The 19,915-nt window shown below is 35.6% G+C and overlaps 1 protein-coding gene across 2 annotated transcripts in view; it reads left to right on the plus strand.

Annotated features, from left to right (window-relative positions):
• The window catches only part of Alcam (activated leukocyte cell adhesion molecule), a 169,617-nt gene extending 151,683 nt beyond the window's left edge, over positions 1-17,934 (plus strand). Inside the window, exons 12-15 of one of the 2 annotated variants that reach the window (XM_048346536.1) lie at positions 563-695; positions 2,609-2,647; positions 2,965-3,082; positions 17,822-17,934. In XM_048346536.1, the coding sequence (XP_048202493.1) occupies positions 563-695; positions 2,609-2,647; positions 2,965-3,082; positions 17,822-17,909 (378 nt within the window). In that variant the 3' untranslated portion in view covers positions 17,910-17,934. The remainder of the gene's footprint in view (positions 1-562; positions 696-2,608; positions 2,648-2,964; positions 3,083-17,821) is intronic. The other variant, XM_048346537.1, reaches the window with a different exon arrangement.
• The last annotated feature ends 1,981 nt before the right edge of the window (positions 17,935-19,915 follow it).

Here is a 19,915-nt window from a genome sequence, read left to right on the forward strand (position 1 = left end):
ACCTAGAAGGAACTTCAATATATGTGCTCTGTCTGTCTTTCTGGATGGGTGGATGGGTGGGTGGATGATTATCCATTTGATATAATGGGTTAGGTTTAATGAGCAAAATACTTGATATAAATGGGTTAGCATATTTGATACAATGAATCAAGACGATAAACTTTATCAATAATAAAGAATAGCTACTAAATTCACAATGAATTAAACTTTAAAATTGATTGAATTTGCTAATTACCAATAAATAACTCACTTTCAAACAAATATCATGCTAAAATATTAACTAAATCAGAGCATCAATTGAAAGGGTTTGTTTAATTTATTTATTGAGATCATAATAGAAAAATAAATCCTCTTACAGCTTTAATTATCTTTTTTAAAATTATCTTGATTTTATCTGTTGCAGATATTGACTTGAATGATCACATGTCCATTTTTACATGTACCTATGAATACCACAACACCCCATGGATCATAGTACTTAGGCAACTTTCTCACAATTATTCTTTTCCATGCACTTGGCATATATATCCATGTCTAAACCCACCTTCCTTCTTTTTTCCAGACAGAGGAATCTCCTTATATCAATGGCAGGTATTATAGTAAAATTATCATTTCCCCTGAAGAGAATGTTACATTAACTTGCACAGCAGAAAACCAGCTGGAAAGAACAGTAAACTCCCTCAATATCTCTGCTAGTGAGTATTTCATTTCTGGCATTTAAAAAGTAAGAAAATTTGAAGTTAATCTTCATTAGTTTAAAATCTTCAGTTCCATCTTCCTGTACTGCATTATGGTAAGTTTTATTTATGTACATATTTATTTTGCATTTGACATCATCACCATAAGGTTTTTTTCTTTTTCTCATGATTCCCTTTTTTATACTATTCTTGTCTTGATGGTTTAAATCATTTCATATCTCCTGGATCAAAGACCTTGTCCTTTTATTAGACTAGCTCCCATGAGCAACAGAGGATAAGAAATACGTTGTCTTTATTTAATCTACATTTTGTGTTCAGAGTAGAGATAATTCAAAGATTATTTTAACACATTTTTTGTAACAGCTTTAAATTTGGTAAATTTGTAATATTCTTTTCTCTTTGTATTCCAATTCTTGGTGGTCCATCTATCCTACTTTTATTTTAAACAGAAATGTCATGAGATTAAAGCCTTCCACAAATTAGTTTAATTAATGTCAGTTTACGAAACTGATATCAGAATTCCTAAAATTACTCCCTATTTCTTATTATTTTCAATTATAACAAAAATAAAATATGAGATATTATCTCAGGGAATAAGAAAGAATCTGTGAATACTAAAATCTTTGTAATATATACATACCTCTAGACATTTCTTATGAAAACAATTACAATTTAAAGTGAAATTATCCATTATCTTAATTCCTTCATTCTTCCTATACCTTTGTCAACCTTAAATCACTACTGCCCTAGAACAAGGCTGATTTAGGCAATGATAAACCTTTATTCTTCTGTCATTTGGAATCCAATGTGTGACCTTAGGAGGCTGTATATATAATGTCCAGGAATTCGTAGGGGTGGAGGAAATTATTTTCTAAATACAGGAGTTCCTAATAAACTATGACAGGAATCTTAAAGCCTGTTGGATTGACATTAGAAAAGAGCTAAGCAAATCTGACTCTATAAAAGGAGCATACTTCTTAGAATGCAATTCACACAGTACTGATTTATCCTACTAAGTAAGAGAATCCATCCATTCTTATAGAATGTAAGTCTTTTGTAGTCTGATTGAATGAGGTGCTTCTATTTTCTAGGTAATGCAGTGGCTTGATCACCATTTGACATAGTCATTTTCATCTCAGTGAACATCTGAAATTCCAATTATATATATATGTAATATATACATATATACATATTTATGAGACATACTGGGAATTTACATCTTATCAGTCACATTGTGGATAGTTCTGATGTAACCACATAAACTCTGAAGTATGTTTATATATCTCTAATATAGATTATCATGCACATGACCAGTGATTCTTAAAATGTACCAAGAGCATGGCATATTGTTAGAGAATTTTAGACTACATCACGCATGTTCCTGAATAATCTTTAACCCAATTCCACACTTGGAGGACATCTCTAAGTGTATGTCCTTGCCACTAAATGAAAATGAGTTTCCCTATGTGGAAGCTGAAAAATAAAGGGAAAATTTGAAAAATAAACCATTATAGACATAATTGGTGCTAAATTATTTCTTTATAAAAATTACTATTTTTTAATAAGGATAAACTTTTCCCTTCCTTTCTCCTTTCCTATAAAAAGTACTGTTAAGAGGTGGTAGATAGTGGAAAAAATAATATGGATTTCAAGTTGGTACTATTTCTTGTTATTTATAAAATTCTATTTGACAGATGATTACTTTTACATCTTAACTATCTTCCTCTTAAAGCAAGATTGATTTCTTTGCAGGGAGTTCATGCTCTATTAAGTGTGACTTTTTTTTTACCCTTAGCTGTAGAACAGAAATTTTATTTGAGTATTTATTACATCATGCTATAATGGTAAAGGTGACGTTCATATATCAACAAATTTTGTTTTTAATTTCATATTAACATTTTTCATTTCAGTAAGTATTCCAGAACACGATGAGGCAGACGAGATAAGTGGTAGGTACTATGCTGCCGACCCTTCTTCCTTGACTATCACTTCAAGATTTCTGAAGTGTCCTTGTATAAGAAATTTCTTAGCTTCCCACAATAGTGGCTTGAATTAAAAAGCAAGTGAGACCAGATCATTAGAATACTAAAATTTCACCCCCTTAAAAATCACAAGTTTGCATGTTAATCATGGTAGTGAGGCTTAGTCACCATTAGTAAGTAATAGCTACACTGTCTTCTGTTTTGTTTTTTTTTTGTTTTTAAAAAAAAAAACCAACAGTCTTAGCATTGTCTGTAATTGCATGGACTTTTCTTGTTTGTTGTAGATGAAAACAGAGAAAAGGTGAATGACCAGGCCAAACTAATTGTGGGGATTGTTGTGGGTCTCCTCCTCGCTGCTCTCGTGGCTGGCATCGTCTACTGGCTGTACATGAAAAAATCAAAGTAAGTGGTGGAACAATGATCTTCACTGTTCATTGACCTTCACTGTACAGAATACCATGGGATGATTTGTGCTCACTCCTGCTATGCAAGCCACTTACACAATGAGACAACCATGTCCTTCAAGTCAGCCTAGCCATATTTGCCTTTAATTCAGTGACTACAGTATGCATCTAGGATATGAGAGGGCATAGTTTTATAGATGTCTTTTGATTTCTTCTTAGTCACAGTTTTGAATTAAAATGATTTGATTTTTTTAGTGTCTTGGTAAGTATTTTTAAAAAGCATATATGCTGCCTGATCTTGGTGAACATTATTGTTTTGAAGGCTACTGTATATGTGAGAGACTGTTGTGTGTCGTTTTGCATTGGCAAATATGGCTGCAGTGAAATTGCTGGTGAGGTTACAAACATTGTTGTCCTTACTCCTCAATTTAGTCCATTGAATAGAGTTCTCCATTCTACTGCTCTCTAGTTTAGTATTCTATATCATTTGTCTAGGAATACAGTTCAGAAACAAAAATAAAATTATTTTTATTAACAAAAATTGCATTAGACTAAAAATGTTTAGAATTGTAAAATACACCCGATACTATGAAACTTATACATCATCCATCAGTGGTTTATAATGAAAACCCAGTCAACCGATAAAGGGTATGAACATGCACGTGTCTAAAACTCATTATCATTTAGGACAGATGGAGCTGGGCACAAATAGGGCTCCAGTATTTGAATCTTCAGAAACTCCATTGGTGATCGTTAGCATACTTAAGCTTTCCTAGGTGGATTTTATATATCACAAATGGGAAAAATAATTTCTGCAGTGGATATCTATAACTAGTAAGAACATTTGGCCTAAGCTCATATTATAGTTAGGGCTGATACAGTCTAAATTTTCTGAAGGAAAATTTTAACTTAAATGAAAAATCAAAGGAACATCAGTCTGAGATTGGGACCTCTGACCTTAACCTTATAAAGATGTCAGTTTCGATTCAATGGTGAAGTGTTTGAGTGGAAGTGCCATATAAGGGAAGCTGTAATTAAATTCCCTGGACAATATGAGTTTATGAGCTTAGACTGAAGTGTTTGTTTCAATCTGACAGCCTACCTATGAGAAAGGTATCATTATTCACAGGTTATATATAAAAACTCCTAATCCTAGGGCTAGTCCTAGGGCTTGCACTCAGGGCCTGTGCACTGTTCTTGAGCTTCTTCTGCTCAAGGCTAGCAATTTACCACTTGAGCCACAGCAACATTTCTGACTTTTCTTGTTTATGTAGTATTGAGGAACTGAACCCAGGGCTTCATGTATGCTAAGTAAGCACTCTACCACTAAACCATAGTCCCATTTCTCCAAGTCAGGGGATTCTTCAAAGACAATTATACAGGTTGCAATTGAAAGAACTATTTTGATTTAAGGAATAATTTTTTTCGAACTTTGGTGTATAATCAGTAAGTTTCATTCTATCTCATGAAGCCTTACTTTCACTCCTCTTCCCATAAAGGAAAAACCTGGTTTATGTTATGTACTGTGATGAAGTATATAATGTTCATTGCCACGAAAGGGACAGCATCTCCTGATTTGGTTAGTTCATCATTATTGAGCAGTCCCTGCCAGTACTTCATGTATTAACCAGAGTTCTCCATAAAATCAAACTATAGTGTGTGTGCATGTGTGTATGTGTATGTGTGTGTGTGTGTGTCCTCACATGTGCACATTTGGAAGAGAGAGTCAAAAAAGAGAATGAGTCCAAGAGATAATAAAAATTTATTGTAGGTAATTGCTTCACTTGATTATGGAGGTTGCAAAGCTTCAAGATTTGCCATCAGCTAACTAGATACATGGGAGACCACATGTGTAGTTAGTTTCATGCTATGTCTAAAAAGTATCTTTTGAGCCTCTGATTTAAACAACCATAATATAACTGATATTTAATAGTATTACTTCTATCAACTTTATTGTACAAATAATTTAGTGTTCTTTTGTACACTAAGTTTGATAGAATTAATTTTATTTACAATGCTAGCAACAAATTGTAATTCTCATTTCAAGCATCACAGGATAGTTTTTACTAGTGTGTGCAGTGTTTCAGATGTGCTAAGTGCTTTGTAAGCCTAATTATTTATTCCTTGGCAGTGCACTCTGAAATAAACTGGCATTAATGCAATTGACTTAGTGATCTTAACCTCTTAATCCACTAACCAGACTAACTGGAAATTCATAGTAAGAGGTTTCAAGATTAGGCAGGGATAATGGTTCATACCTGTCATCCTAGCTACCCAGGATTGCAGGTTGAAATTGCTGCTCACAAACAGTGCATAAGACAGGCAGCAGTCCATACCTGTCAGCCTTGCTATGGTAGGAAGCATAAATAGGAAGAACACAGTCCTTACCAACTCAGACAAAAAGGTGATCCTAAGTCATAAAGGGCTGGAGGCATGGGGCTTAGGCAGTAGGGCACATGCCTAGCTAGTTCTGCGTTCAAACTCTGTCAGTGCCAAAATACAAAACATGGACATTTTCAAATTGAGAATTTCTAAGATTACTTTCCTGTGATACAGCTAGAAAAATTTAACAACATTTGAAGGAAGCTCTTAGCCTTGGTAATTACAAAAAATCATTAAAGAGAAACAATTAAGCTGAAAATAAAAGAAAGGTATAGAGGCAGAATTATGTAGCACGGACTTCTAAAATCATACATGAATGCAGTGAATAGTTGCCTGGCTTCCAATGGTCTTGCTCACTGGGAGCAAATATTAACCAGACATTTGTCATCTCATTGTGTAAAACCTTGGAAACTTAGCAAATCATTCACTTTTGCAACCTGGGAACACAGTGCTGTTTTTATGAAATCTGCTGTTTAATATACAGATAATATGCAAATCACAGAATCACAAATGTACTATGATAATTTGGTTGCATAATGCTATTATTCCTGTGCTCTCTTGGAAGAAAGCAGAGACACTAGTAACTTGGCAAAGAGCTAACAAGGACTGCCTCTAACACTGAAATCTCAAGAAATAATGAGCAGGCTATCCAGAATCTCTTTTAGTAGGGTTTCTTGATAGATAGGAGTAGATTGTACAAGCAAGTCGATTTTAACTGAATCCTTTGCTTCTAATCCATACTAACTCTGAAACCAAATACATGTCCTCACAGAAGAGAAAAGATTCTCCACCAAGTGAATTGAAAATGTAGTGTGGGAAGACATGCTCTGTACATTTTCTACCAATTTCCTCATTTATCATGGCAAGGGCAAGTATTCTCTCTCTCCCTCCACATCTCTCCCTTTCTCTTCTCTCTGTCATACTCTTTCTGAAATCTTTAATTAAATGGTTAATGAATTATTAACCCCATTTTTTAGAATCTCAGGGTCAGTGGGATTAATCTGGCCTAGAGATCATAAACAGTCTTTCTTTTTCCAGATTCCCCATAATTCCATCTAATTTTGCTACATTATTGGGGCTTCTTTACAATGAAAATAATCAACTCTGCCTTTGCCTGTGGGCATTTGCTATAATGTTGTGGAGAACGGGACACTCTCATAGGTGCTGGATGACATAGCCTCTCCTCTGGTTTTAGAATTTAACATAATGCAAATTTTGGCATCTTTTGTCTTTATCTATCCAGAGCCTGGTAAGCATTCCAAAAAAGGAAGAAAAGAAATTGATTCGTTATTTTACCAAACCATTAGTAATAGACTTAGGGGAAATAGGATGGGATAATAATGTAGGAGTTTACTTTTAGTTAATTACTAAGTCATTCATGACCATCCAAAATGCAGAAGCCTCCACGAGTCCTCCTCTCGTCCACTGCATGTGACCAGGCTTGTATCAAAATATAATGTTCTCACTGAAGACAAAGTCACATGCGTGTTTACGTTGTCATTGCTGAGATCAAAGGGAAACTGTGCCCTTCCCCGACATGAACCCTGTTGCTGGATGGCAGCATTGGGCAGCTCCAGGCAGCGTGGAGCCATGATGGAAATGGACACACACAGCAATCTCTGCACACATGCACTTAGTGTCCCAGTGTCTGTTTTAATCCTCCCATCATTTACTTAATGAATCAACCTCATAGTCACTATTAGCTAACGTGGTAAAGCTATATTCTTATTTTTACTGAGTGTATTAAGTATTCCTTGTTTTACTAAAGGACTTCCCTGCAGAGTCTTAGAAATCTTTAGGGTATAAAACACCAAGTTGTAACAAGAGTGACCAAATGTTTAGTATGCATTTTCTTGTTCAAATCAAGAAATTGTAGACAATTATCCACAGGAATTAATGCTCTCTTCTCCATTTCTTCATTTCCATTAAACTCAGCCCATGAGATGACTCATTTTGGTAACAGTTGTGTCTAGGGTAAAGGGAACAAATATTCCCTTGGGCATTATTAATTACCTTAATAGGAAGCAATAGTCAGTTTGCTGGAATTGCTAACTCTTCCATGCTACTGTATGCATCCTGATTGTGCATAGGCCTGGTACCTTTTTTGTGGAATAAACTAGGCAAATTGTGGGCTACAAATAATTGAAAACATCGTTGTATCTAGCTAGAGTTAGGGATTCCGCTGGCTTTTAAGAACATTTTCAAGGTAACAAACAGTATAAGAAATGTATCCAATGCCTAACGTCTGAAACTGTGACCTCTCTGTACATCAGTTTGATAATAAAAATTAAAAAAAAAAGAGAACATTTTCAATTTGTCATATATGTTGTTGCTTTTGAAAGAACTAAATAAAATCTTGCTTCCTTCAAAGGTAAATTACTTTATTATCATTTTTGTTTTCCAAACATAAAAATTATGTTGTCCAACTTTGACTCTTCTTTTCAAATAAAATCACCTAATCTAAAAAATATTGGCCATGCTGAGCATCTTCACTGTCCTTCACTTTCTCTAATCCCTCTTTCTCCATAAATTATTCTTAAAATAAAGCCATCATTATATTGTGCCACCAGAGTTGTCCCTTACCATCTTTTAAGCGAGCTGAAAATAGTGAATAGTATTTGAAAAGTCTCTAGAAAGTTTTTAAATATTCTGAAAAAATTGTTTTTAAGTGTCCTAAAATAATCTGAAAAATTATCTGAAGGAAACACTAGCTCTATAAAGACACTGTCCTTTGTACATAGCAACAAATGACTTGAGACATAGATCTAAACTTCCTTCTGCTGCTCAGTAGCCCTATGACCTTGGATGACCTTTCCATGATCCTAATTTGTTGAGTCCTTGTAACAGCCTGGAGCTTTCATAGATGCTGTCTGTCACTTTTATCCTCAAACCAGTCCTGTAAGTAGATACTGTCATTTTTTCTATTTATACATGAACCACAGTGGGCTGAAGAGAGGAGACATGTTCAAGGTCTTTTACTTTAGACTTGACACATAACAAGGAAATTCTAGCCTTACTAATATGAAGATCACCCCCTCCCTGCCTCACACATTATGCAAAAGTGTCACCTCTGATTATTATGCTATCTTAGCATATTATGATCCTATGAATCAATATTCCTCTCATATTTAAATTTTCCCAAATGGAGTCTCTGATGGTATAGTTTAAGATAAACAACCTTTATTAATGCTATTTTAACCATGTATAAAGAATGTGAACTTTATCAGATTAATTGAGAAATTATGAGAAAAGGAAATGGTTTAAAGGAAAGTTTGTCTTTGCCTGTTATTGATAAAAGTGCCAATATATATAATTTTCTCAGGTTTCTGAAATTTTCTAACATTAAAAAGAAATTGAAAATCATTCGATGACATTGTATTTCTTTTACACGTGGGTCTCAAAGCCAGCACAAAAATACCCAGATATTTCCCTGTTAGGGAAAGATGACTTTCCACAACTAAAATGGACAAATTCCTAAGAAAGTATATGCAAATCTTATCTAGACTCACTAAATAATCTCATGTCTACACCTTCCCTGTTTTTATACTCCCCATCAACAGCAAGTGAGCAAGTGTTTCTATTTAACACATCTCAGAGTAGATGACAGCTTAGCATATTTACATAGCTGTGTATTATGGAGCTGAAAAGCCGGAGCCATATGGCTGGATATACTTTCAATTCATATGACTCCCTTATACATCAAAAGTTTTATTGAGGGGCTGGGAATGTACCTTAGTGGTAGAATGCTTGTCTAGCATGTGCAAAGCCCTGGGTTCAATTCCTCAGCACCACATAAACAAAAAAAGCCACAAGTGGCACTGTGGCCCAAGAAGTAGAGTGCTAGCCTTGAGCAAAGTGAAGTCAGGGACAATGCTCAGGCCCTGGGTCTAAGCCCAGGACTGGTTTAAAAAAAAAAAAGTTGTATTGGTACAAAATATCTTTCACTAGTGCTCATAATATTCCATGCCATGACTTTATGAGTATTTGATACTAATGCATAGACACTAGTTTCCTTGTATAATATTTGCATGTGCACCTTACCCATGTTTTTGTTTGTTGTTGTTTTTTTTTTTTGTCAAACTGATACACAGAGCGGTTACAGTTTCATACTTTAGGTATTGGATACATTTCTTGTGCTGTTTGTTACCTCCTCGCTCATTCCCCCCTCCCTCCTCCCCCTTTCTCTTTCCCCCCATTAGTTGTTCAGTAGATTTACACTAAACAGTTTTGCAAGTATTGCTTTTATAATCATTTGTCTTTTTTACCCTGTGTCTCTTGATTTTGGTATTTCCTTACAGTTTCCTAGTTCTAATACCTGTATACACGGCTTCCAATGTACTCAGATAAGATTCAGAGATAGTGAAGGTACGACCACAGGAAGGGCATACAAGAGGATCAGCAATAATAGAAGCTACAGTTTCATATCACATGATGAAAGTAATTACAACAGTGATATAACAGTCCATAACATGGAGTTCATTTCACTTAGTGTCATCATTTTGTGTTCATAAGGGTATAGATATTGGGCCCTTGTGATCCTATGCTGTGACTAGCCTAAACCTGTGCTAATTATTCCCTTTGAGGGAGACCATAGACTGCATGTTTCTTTGGGTCTGGCTCACTTCACTTAGTATAATTTTTTCCAAGTCCTTCCATTTCCTTACAAATGGGGCAATGTCATTCTGATAGAGGCATAAAATTCCATTGTGTATATATACCACAATTTCCTGATCCATTTATCTACTGAGGGGCATCTGGGTTGGTTCCAAATTCTAGCTATGACAAATTGTGCTGCAATGAACACTGTTGTGCTGGTGGCTTTAGTGTGTTCTTGTTTGTGGTCTTTTGGGTAGATGCACAAAAGTGAGGCTGCTGGGTCATAGGGGAGCTCTATGCTTAGCCTTCTGAAGAATCTCCATACCGCTTTCCAGAGTGGCTGAACCAGTTTACATTCCCACCAACAATGAAGTAGGGTTCCCTTTTGGCCACATCCCCTCCAACATTTGTCATTGTTAATTTTCTTGATATAGGACATTCTTACTGGGGTGAGATGGAGTCTCAATGTTGCTTTGATTTGCATTTCATTTATGGCCAGTGATGAAGACCACTTTTTCATGTCTCTTGGCCATTCTCATTTCCTCATCAGAGAAGTTTCTTTTTAAGTCTTTAGCCCACTTTTTGATGGGGCTACTGTTCTTTCCAGTTTTGTTTTGGAGAAATGTAATTTTTTTTAATTCTGCATATATTTTAGATATGAGGCCTTTCCATTGTGGCCGGTAAAGATCTTTTCCCAATCTGTGGGGTTTCTATTTATCTTGCAAGCTGTGTCCTTTGCCCTGCAAAAGCTCTGCAGTTTGATGCAGTCCCATTTGTCCATCCTTTCTTTGATTTGTGGCATTTCTGGGTCTTTGTTAAGGAAGTTCCGTCCTGTGCCAAGAAGCCCAGGTGTTTCTCCTACTCCTTCCTATAGTGTTTTCAGGGTATCTGTTTTAATTTCAAGGTCTTTGATCCATTTGGAATTGATTTTGGTGCAGGGTGATATATAAGGATCTAGTTTTAGTTTATTGCATGTGTTGAACCAGCTTTGCTAGCACCATTTGTTAAAGAGGCTATCTTTCTTCCAAACTATTGTTTTAGCTCCTTTATAAAAGATTAAGTAAGGATAGTTCTGTGGGTTCATTTCTGGGTCTTCAATTCTGTTCCATTGGTCTTCAGGCCTGTTCCGGTGCCAATACCAAGCTGTTTTTATTACTATAGCTTTATAATACAGCTCGAAGTTGGGTATTGCAATTCCTCCAGCACTGTTCTTTCTGCTTAGGATTGTCTTTGCTATTCTAGGTCTTTTATTGTTCCATATGAATTTCTGGATTGCTTCCTCTATTTCATTAAAAAATGTGCTGGGATATTAATGGGTATTGCCTTGAATTTGTAGATAGCCTTTGGCAATATTGCTATTTTGATTATATTAATCCTCCCAATCCAGGAGAATGGGAGGTTTTTCCATTTCCTTAATTCTGCCCTAATTTTGGTTTTCATGTTTTTAAAGTTCTCATCATAGAGGTTTTTCACTTCTTTGGTAAAGGTTATTCCAAGGTATTTTATGTTTTTTGAGGCTATTGCAAAAGGAGTTGCTTTCCTGATTTCAGCCTCGGCATTCGGGTCATTAGCATATAGAAATGCCATTGATTTCTGAAGGTTTATTTTATATCCTGCAACTTTGCCAAAGTTTTGGATCAGCTCTAGTAGCTTGTTAGTAGAGTCAATGAGGTTCTTTAGATATAGGATCATGTCATCTGCGAAGAGAGAAAGTTTAACTTCATCGTTTCCTATTTGGATCCCCTTTATATTTTCTTCCTTCCTAATTGCTCTGGCTAGGAATTCTAGTACTATGTTGAAGAGAAGGGGAGAGAGTGGACATCCCTGTCTTTCTCCTGATTTTAAAGAGAATGGCTTTAGTTTTTCACCATTTAGAATTATACTTGCTGTTGGTTTGTCATAGGCTGCCTTTATTATATTCAGGAGTGTTCCCTGGAATCCCAGTTTTTCCAGGGCTTTTAGAATAAATGGGTGCTGGATTTTATCGAATGCCTTTTCTGCATCCAGAGATATAACCATGTGGTTCTTTACCTTGCTCTGGTTGATGTGGTGGATTACATTAATTGACTGGCGTATATTGAACCAACTTTGCATTCCTGGGATGAATCCAGTTTGATCATGGTGTATGATTTTTTTGATGACCTGTTGAAGTCGATTGGCCAGAATTTTGTTGAGAATTTTTGCATCTATGTTAATCAGGGAAATCAGTCTATAGTTCTCTTTCCGTGATGAATCCTTGCCTGGTTTTGGGATGAGGGTTATACTGGATTCATAGAATGTGTCTGGTAGTGAACTTTCTCTTTCAATTTCAATGAAGAATTTGAGAATTATTGGTGTGAGTTCTGTTTTGAAGGCCTTGTAGAATTCTGCTGTGAATTCATCTGGACCTGGGCTTTTCTTGGATGGGAGATGACTTATTGCTGTTTCTATTTCAATGCTGGATATGGGTCTGTTCAGAAGGTTTAAATCTTCATGGTTGAGTTTGGGGATATAAATTTTTTCTAGGAAATCATCCATTTCTTCCAGATTCTCGAATTTGTTGGCATAAAGGTTTGCAAAATAGTCTTATATTGTGTTCTGAATTTTGGTGTTTCTGTGGTGATGTTACCTGTTTCATCTTTGATCTTGTTTATCTGGGTTTGCTGCTTTTGTTTTTTGGTCAGGTTTGCCAGGGGTCTGTCTATCTTGTTAATTTTTTCAAAGAACCAACTCTGTTTTGTTGATTCGATGTTTTTCTTTCTGTCTCTAATTGATTTAATTCTGATTTGATTTTAATTTTTTGCTTCCATCTATTGACTTGGCTTTTGGCTTGTTGTTCTCTTTCGAGGAGATTAAGGTGCTTCCTTAAGTTGTTGAGTTGCTGTTTCTCCAGTTCGTTGATGTAGGAACTCAGAGATATAAATTTCCCTCTGAGTACTGCCTTTGCAGTGTCCCAAAGGAGCTGGAACTTTGTGTACTCATCTTGGTTGAATTCCATAAACATTTGAATTTCTGTTCTAATTTCTTCAATGACCCACTGATGGTTCAGCAGTGTGTTGTTTAGTCTCCATGTATTGTAGGATTTTCTGTGGTGGCTGTTTGAGTTGAGCTCTAATTTTATTCCATTGTGGTCTGAGAGAATTCAGGGAATGGTTTTGATACTTCTGAATTTGTACAGATTTTCTTTGTGCCCTAAGATGTGATCTATTTTGGAGAATGTTCCATGAGCTGCTGAAAAGAATGTGTATTCAGTTGTTGCTGGATGGAATATTCTGTAGATGTCGGTTAAGTCTAGTTGGTCTATGCGTTGTTTTGTTCTGTGGTTTCTTTATTCAGTTTTTGGCATGTTGATCTGTCCAGAGGTGACAGTGGAGTGTTAAAAGTCCCCGACTATCAATGTGTTTGGGTCTATTAGTGTTTTTAGAGTCAGTAGTGGGCAGAGAGACCTCCTGGGCGGAGCTGGCTATGGAATTCAGCTCTGTTTCAGGCTGGGAATTGGGCTTCCTATGTGATGACCGTTTATCTGTCTCAGGAACTGTTTGTTATCCTGTCTGGTTGTTCTGTGCTGGCGGGCAGGGCGGGGTACCTCTGGCTGAGTGCACAGGAGTGTGTGAGCCTCAGCCCAGGATGAGCCTCCTACCTGGGCAGGGGACATTCTCCTTGGCGGAGCTGGCTCTCACTGGTCAGTCCCTCTTGCTCTTTTTGAAGATGGCTCCTTTGTCCTCACTTTCCCCAGGCCCGCTTTAGTTCCAGTCTTGTCTGACCCTATGCCAGTGTCAAGGATGGCGCTTTGCTCTGGTGGTGTGGGAAGGGGTATCTTCAAGGAGCTGCTCTGTGGGCGTGAGTGAGAATGTTTTTCCGTGGGGTACTCACGCTTTCTCTGCGATTTCGGCCTGTCCGTACTCAGCCTGTGATCCGTGTGTGTCTGCCGCCCTCTGGAGGATTTCTCCCTGGTCCCCACACTGTGCTTTAGGTGAGGGGAGTGCGGGGCGCTGTGCTGGTGCTGGAACTGGCGTGGTGGTGGGTCACTGCCCTGAGCTCAAATCTCGGTTTTCAGGCCAGCAAAATTGATTTTTTCTTTTTGGCTTGAATCCCTGTGTTGTTATAACTTACTTGGGCTGTCTTTCTAGGAGTAAAAGTTTCCCTGGTGTGAGAAAACTGCCATGTCGGAGGGGCTCAGCTAGGGATCTGCTGCTCCTCCACCGTCTTCCCAGAAGTAGCTTCCTTACCTATGTTTTTATTTTTAGTCATTTAAATTGTTATATTAAAAATGAATCTGAGAAAATTATAATTCCCAGGCTACTCTCTAATTTTAGTAGTAAAGGTTTACTGTAACATCATTATAAATTGTCTGTGCTGTTTCTATGCCACAATAATATAGTTTCATAATAGAAACAAGTATATGGCATACAAACCTAAAGTATTCCTAGTCCAAACCTTTGAGAAAAGTTTGTTAACCTCTAGTATAGAGCATTTACTTGAGTTTTGCTTGATCAGTACAATTGACAACATTTATCTTAGTACATAAATATATAATGTATAATATGCATATATAAAATATCTAAAAATGCTTCAAATCTAACATGGTATAGGCACACATCGTCTCACTAGTAGGAAATTTGACACCATTAAACTTTATGCATTTCTTTATGTTTTGTATAAAATTATCTTCAGGCTATTTTTAAGGTATATAGAAAACTTACATGAATATTGTGTTTAGATTCAGCCTATACCCTAGACAGCTCATTCTCTCTACAAATATTCTGAAGCCAGAACAATATACCATATTCAAAATACTTCCATTTGAATATATTTTGTGGGGCGGGGAAGGGAAGGCTGGAACACAAAGTCAGTTTCTGATGCTTTATGCTCATTGGCAGGCACCCTAACACCTCTCTGTATTTTAACTTTAATAGTATTTTTATTAACCACATATATACAATCAGTATTTTCTTCATTCTTCTCTCATAGTTGAGTTTACATTTGATGTAATTTCTTATCATTCAATAAGCTTCTTAACACATACTTTGTGTTGTGAAGCTACATTGGTATAATTTTCTCCAGTTCTTTAATTGAATTATTTCCTCACTGGATATAAAAGTCTACATTTAAAGTTTTCATATCAGAATTTTAGAGATACTAATTATATCTAGCTTGCATTTTTCTCATACAATAGTGTCTATCTTATGCCATTGTTCTTCTTAGCATGTTATGTGGCGACTTTTGAATATTTCTCCATACATTTACTTTTGATTAGTTTGAGAATGATATATTCAGACATACATTTATCTTTGATTTCTTTTTTAAGGATGTTTGAAGGTTTTAAAAATTAACTTTCATTGGTTGGACAATTGGTTTTTAATTCACCACGTCAATTTGTAATTACAGTCTATCTTAATCAATTGCACCCCTTCTGAGCATTTTTTGGATGACAAGTCAGTAGAATTCATAAAGTCTGAGGATTCTGTCTTGTTGGGGTTTTTTTTACATCTGTTTTTTATTCTATTGTTTTTCTTTTTCTAGTCGCACTTCATTTACACATGCTAGACTGCTGTATATTTTATACTAAAGTTATTTAAAGAGTTGGTGTCTTTCTTTCTTGTTATCTTATTCTTGTTTTTCAGAATGTATAATTCATGCTTTATCTTTAAAGTCACTGTAGCTTTTCTCTGTCATTCACAGACTATTATGGAGATTAGTGAAATGTTGGCTTTCAATAATGTAGCTTACAGCTTTTATTTGTTTACATTTTTGTATTTTTACATGATTCTTTTTCCCCTCGTTTTTATTGCAAAGATGATGTACAGAGGGATTACAGTTACGTAAGTAAGGAATTGAGTACATTTCTTTTCAGAGTATTTCCCACTCCCTCACTTTTTCTAACTTTCCCTTTCTTCTGACTCCCAAGTTGTAAAGTTCATTTTGAACATAGTGTCTAGTGAGTATGTCTGTTGCATTGGTTCATCATTCGTCCCACAGTTTCTGTGATTCCCTTTCCCTTCCCTAAATCAGATTAACTTATATTCAAAACAAAAGGTGCTAAATCAGTGATCACACGGAATAAGACAAAGGGAAAAAACAAAAGAAAAGAGAAATAATTGCAAACAGTACACACACACACACACACATACACACACACACACACACACACACCATCTCCTTTCCATATCTTGGACTTCATTTTGATTACCATTATCTTAAATGGTCATATGTACATAGATATTGAGCTATTGTGATCATCTGTGATGACTACCCTTGACATATATGGCCATAAAAGAAATGAAAATAAAAATTACATGGAGATTCTACCTCACCCCAGCTAGAATGCCATTACCAGGAAAACAAACAATAACAGATGCTGGCAAGATGTGGCCAAAAGGGAAAGCTACTGCACTGTTGGTGGGATTGTAAACTGGTTGGATCACTCTGGAAAAGATTATGGAGATTCCTCAAAAGACTAAACGTAGAACTTCTCTACGATCCAGCAATCGCACTCCTGGGCATTTAACCAAATGACCACAAACCAGTCCACACTAAAGTTTCCAGAACAACTGGGTTCATTGCAGCATTGTTTACCATAGCTAAGGTATGAAACTAACCCAGATGCCCCTCAGTAGATGAATGGGTCAAGAAAACATGGTGTATATACACAATGGAACTCTAAGAATGGCATTGGCACATTCATAAGGAAATGGAAAAACCCATATCAAGTGAAATTATCCAGACCCAAAGAAATACAGGCTCTGTGGTTTCCCTCATTTTTGGGGGGTGCGGGGGGGTGCAGAGATTACCATCTGCTTTTCCACTGTTGTGATCATTTCCTCTCCATCATTAGTTGGGTGTTAAGATAATTGATTTAAAGTTTTTAACTTTCTAATTCCAAAGGCTATGTCAAACAAAGATTTCTATTTTTAACTGTGATGTGACATGTTGAAATATGTTTGGTAGAGTCTAGATCCTTCTAGAAGATGTCTTTTTTTGTTGTTTTTACTTTTTCTAATTGGTCCCTGGCTGTCACTTTGATCTCCTGAAAGTTAATTTTACAATGTGTATCTGCTTCTGGACAAATGTTTAGTATTGATATATAGTTTTGATGCAGCTTTTACCAGCTTTTAATATGATGACTGATGTGTCTTGGTAAAGTTCAACTCAAAATTCTGTTTCTTTTGTGTGGGTAGTAGGTAAAATACTGTCAGGCTTTTGGTTTTTAAGTCTTATCTAGAGAACATAATCTGAAATCCATTATGTCAGGGTTGTTCTAGTTTTACCTGTCCATGTTGCCATTACCTTTAGCCTCTGCAACTTGTTTATAATATGTTCTGTAAAGTAGCATCCATAAACATGGCCATAAGGCATTAGCATCAGCTGGCGCATATTACAGAGAATGTAAATGGAAAGTGGTCTTAATTAAATTCTTCCAGAATATTTTTGCAGAAAATATTGGCCCAGAATAAATATGCTCATTATATCAACTGATAATAACTATTTCCCTGAAAGAAAGAAAAAGAGAAAATAACCCAAGTGAAACCATAATCCAGCACAGCACCTACAATCAATTTCCAAAATAATTTATTTTTTTCTCTTCTCACATATTGAATGCATCCCTTCTAACATGCTGTTGTAAATGGGAATATGTTTTTATCAGGCAGTTCTCAGAGATGGGTACTTCTTTGTGGAGTTTTCAGGCTTTTGTCCTTATTTTCCAGAGTTATATTATTTTGATCTTTAACATTTTTCACTTATTTATCATTACAGTAATGCTCATTTCATTCTCATATAGGACTGCATCAAAACATGTAAACAAAGACCTTGGGAATATGGAGGAAAACAAAAAGTTGGAAGAAAACAATCACAAAACAGAAGCCTAAGAGAGAAATGATTCCTGTTGTCCAGGTGAGTGTGCTGGACAGAATTTATAGACAGTAATGTACCAGAGTGCAGAATCACTTTGAAGATGACAGGGCAAGGTTTTACTTTTGACTGCTTCATAATTGCAGGTTCCAAAACAGGAAGAAAGTTTTTAAAAAGGGAACTTTTGTGACTCAGAGAGTGATCTCAGAAAAATAGAATCTCATCAGTCGTTCAGATTCCTCCAAATGATCATTATCCTCTAAGTAATGGAAAACATTTTTGTCATATTTTACCATATAATTTGCATTTTGTTTTCTAATGCCAAAAATTTTGCTCAGGACAAAAAAGCCTTATTTTATTATGTTGGTATTTGGGTTTATTAAGTTCAGGCTCTAAGTTTATAGTCAGAACAATTTAGAATAAATTTAAAAATATAAATATTTTAATTGAAGAATATAGTATAACTGCAAGTATATTTATACAGCTATCTTTAAATCATCTTAATGTAAAGGCTGACAAAGTAATGTATGTGTACACAAACATACACTATACAACATACATATATATGTGTGTATATATATTTGTGTGCAAGTGTCTGTATGTACATATATTTATGGGTGCATAATGTATATGTCAATGGTGCATCTATTACCTATGTTTATATAATAGATATAGTTGTATGGCTTTTGAGACAGCCTCAAAAAGGAGAATGATTCCAAGGTATTGCCACTTGCCATTTATATGTTTATATTTTGTGTTCCCTTGAGCCAACCAAACAAGAATCAATTTGGACTATTGTTTTCTGTGTCCTTGAGAATAATTTTAACTTTGACTTCCTAGTAAGATGTAAAAAGTCAACCTATTGTAAAGCTTATGGGTGTAACAAGTGAACTACAACACATAATCTCAGTGGGTCACCCAAGTTAGGCTTACCATGAGGACTGCATTATGAGGGTATTATGAGGGTATAAAAAAATTGTACTAGGAAAAAGGTGTATGGGAGAGAAACATAGATTAATTGGAATGCCCGCACATTTTAAAAACTGGAAACCAAGACTTCCAAGTGATTGGGGAAAAAAATAAGAGCTTGATGTTTGCCCTGTCATCCTGTACATTGAAGGCTAAGCTTGTAGCATTTTCACTTATTTTCCCCCCTACCCTTGAGTTTTCTTTTTCCTCAGTATGCACATATAGATTTTTCCCTTCTTGTTTCTTCAAAATTAAGTTGAGTTCCATCTCAGAAGAAAACTGAACCCAAAGACAAATATCACAAACCAAACTGTGATTTGAAAGGATGGATGCATTTTACACTTGAAGAGGAATGGAATGAAATGTTTTCCTATGGATTAAGCATTACAAATGAAAGCCTTTCAGCAACTACCAAAAAAAAAAAAAAAGGAAGAAAACCTAATATTTATAGAAGGAACATAGCAGCGGTTGGGGTTATAGGCTCAGGGACAATGGAGTTTGATGAATGATCCCTCTCATGAGCTAATTCTGTGACTTAATATAAAACATCTGTTGTTGGTAGAAAATGATTGCTATGGTAACTTATCTAAATTATTTTTTCATCATTTCAGAGAAAAAAACCATATAAACCAATTGAAGCATGAACATGGATTGTATTTAAGACATAAACAAAGACATTGACAGCAATTCATGGTTCAAGTATTAAGCAGTTCATTCTACCAAGCTGTCACAGGATTTTAGAGAATTATCTCAAGTTAAACAATGAAAAGAAATTACAAAATTTGGCAGCCATGATAATAGGTCATATGTTGTGTTTGGTTTGAATTTTTTTTCTGTAAATGTCTGCACTGAGGATTTCTTTTTGGTTTGCCTTTTATGTAAATTTTTTACGTAGCTATTTTTATACACTGTAAGCTTTGTTCTGGGAGTTGCTGTTAATCTGATGTATAATGTTTTTATTTCGATTGTTTATATGGATAATCTGAGCAGGTACATTTCTGATTCTGATTGCTATCAGTAATATCCCCAGGCTTACACACAGGTACCTAAAACC

This window comes from Perognathus longimembris, chromosome 5 (assembly GCF_023159225.1).
Source record: "Perognathus longimembris pacificus isolate PPM17 chromosome 5, ASM2315922v1, whole genome shotgun sequence".
NCBI lineage: Eukaryota > Metazoa > Chordata > Mammalia > Rodentia > Heteromyidae > Perognathus > Perognathus longimembris.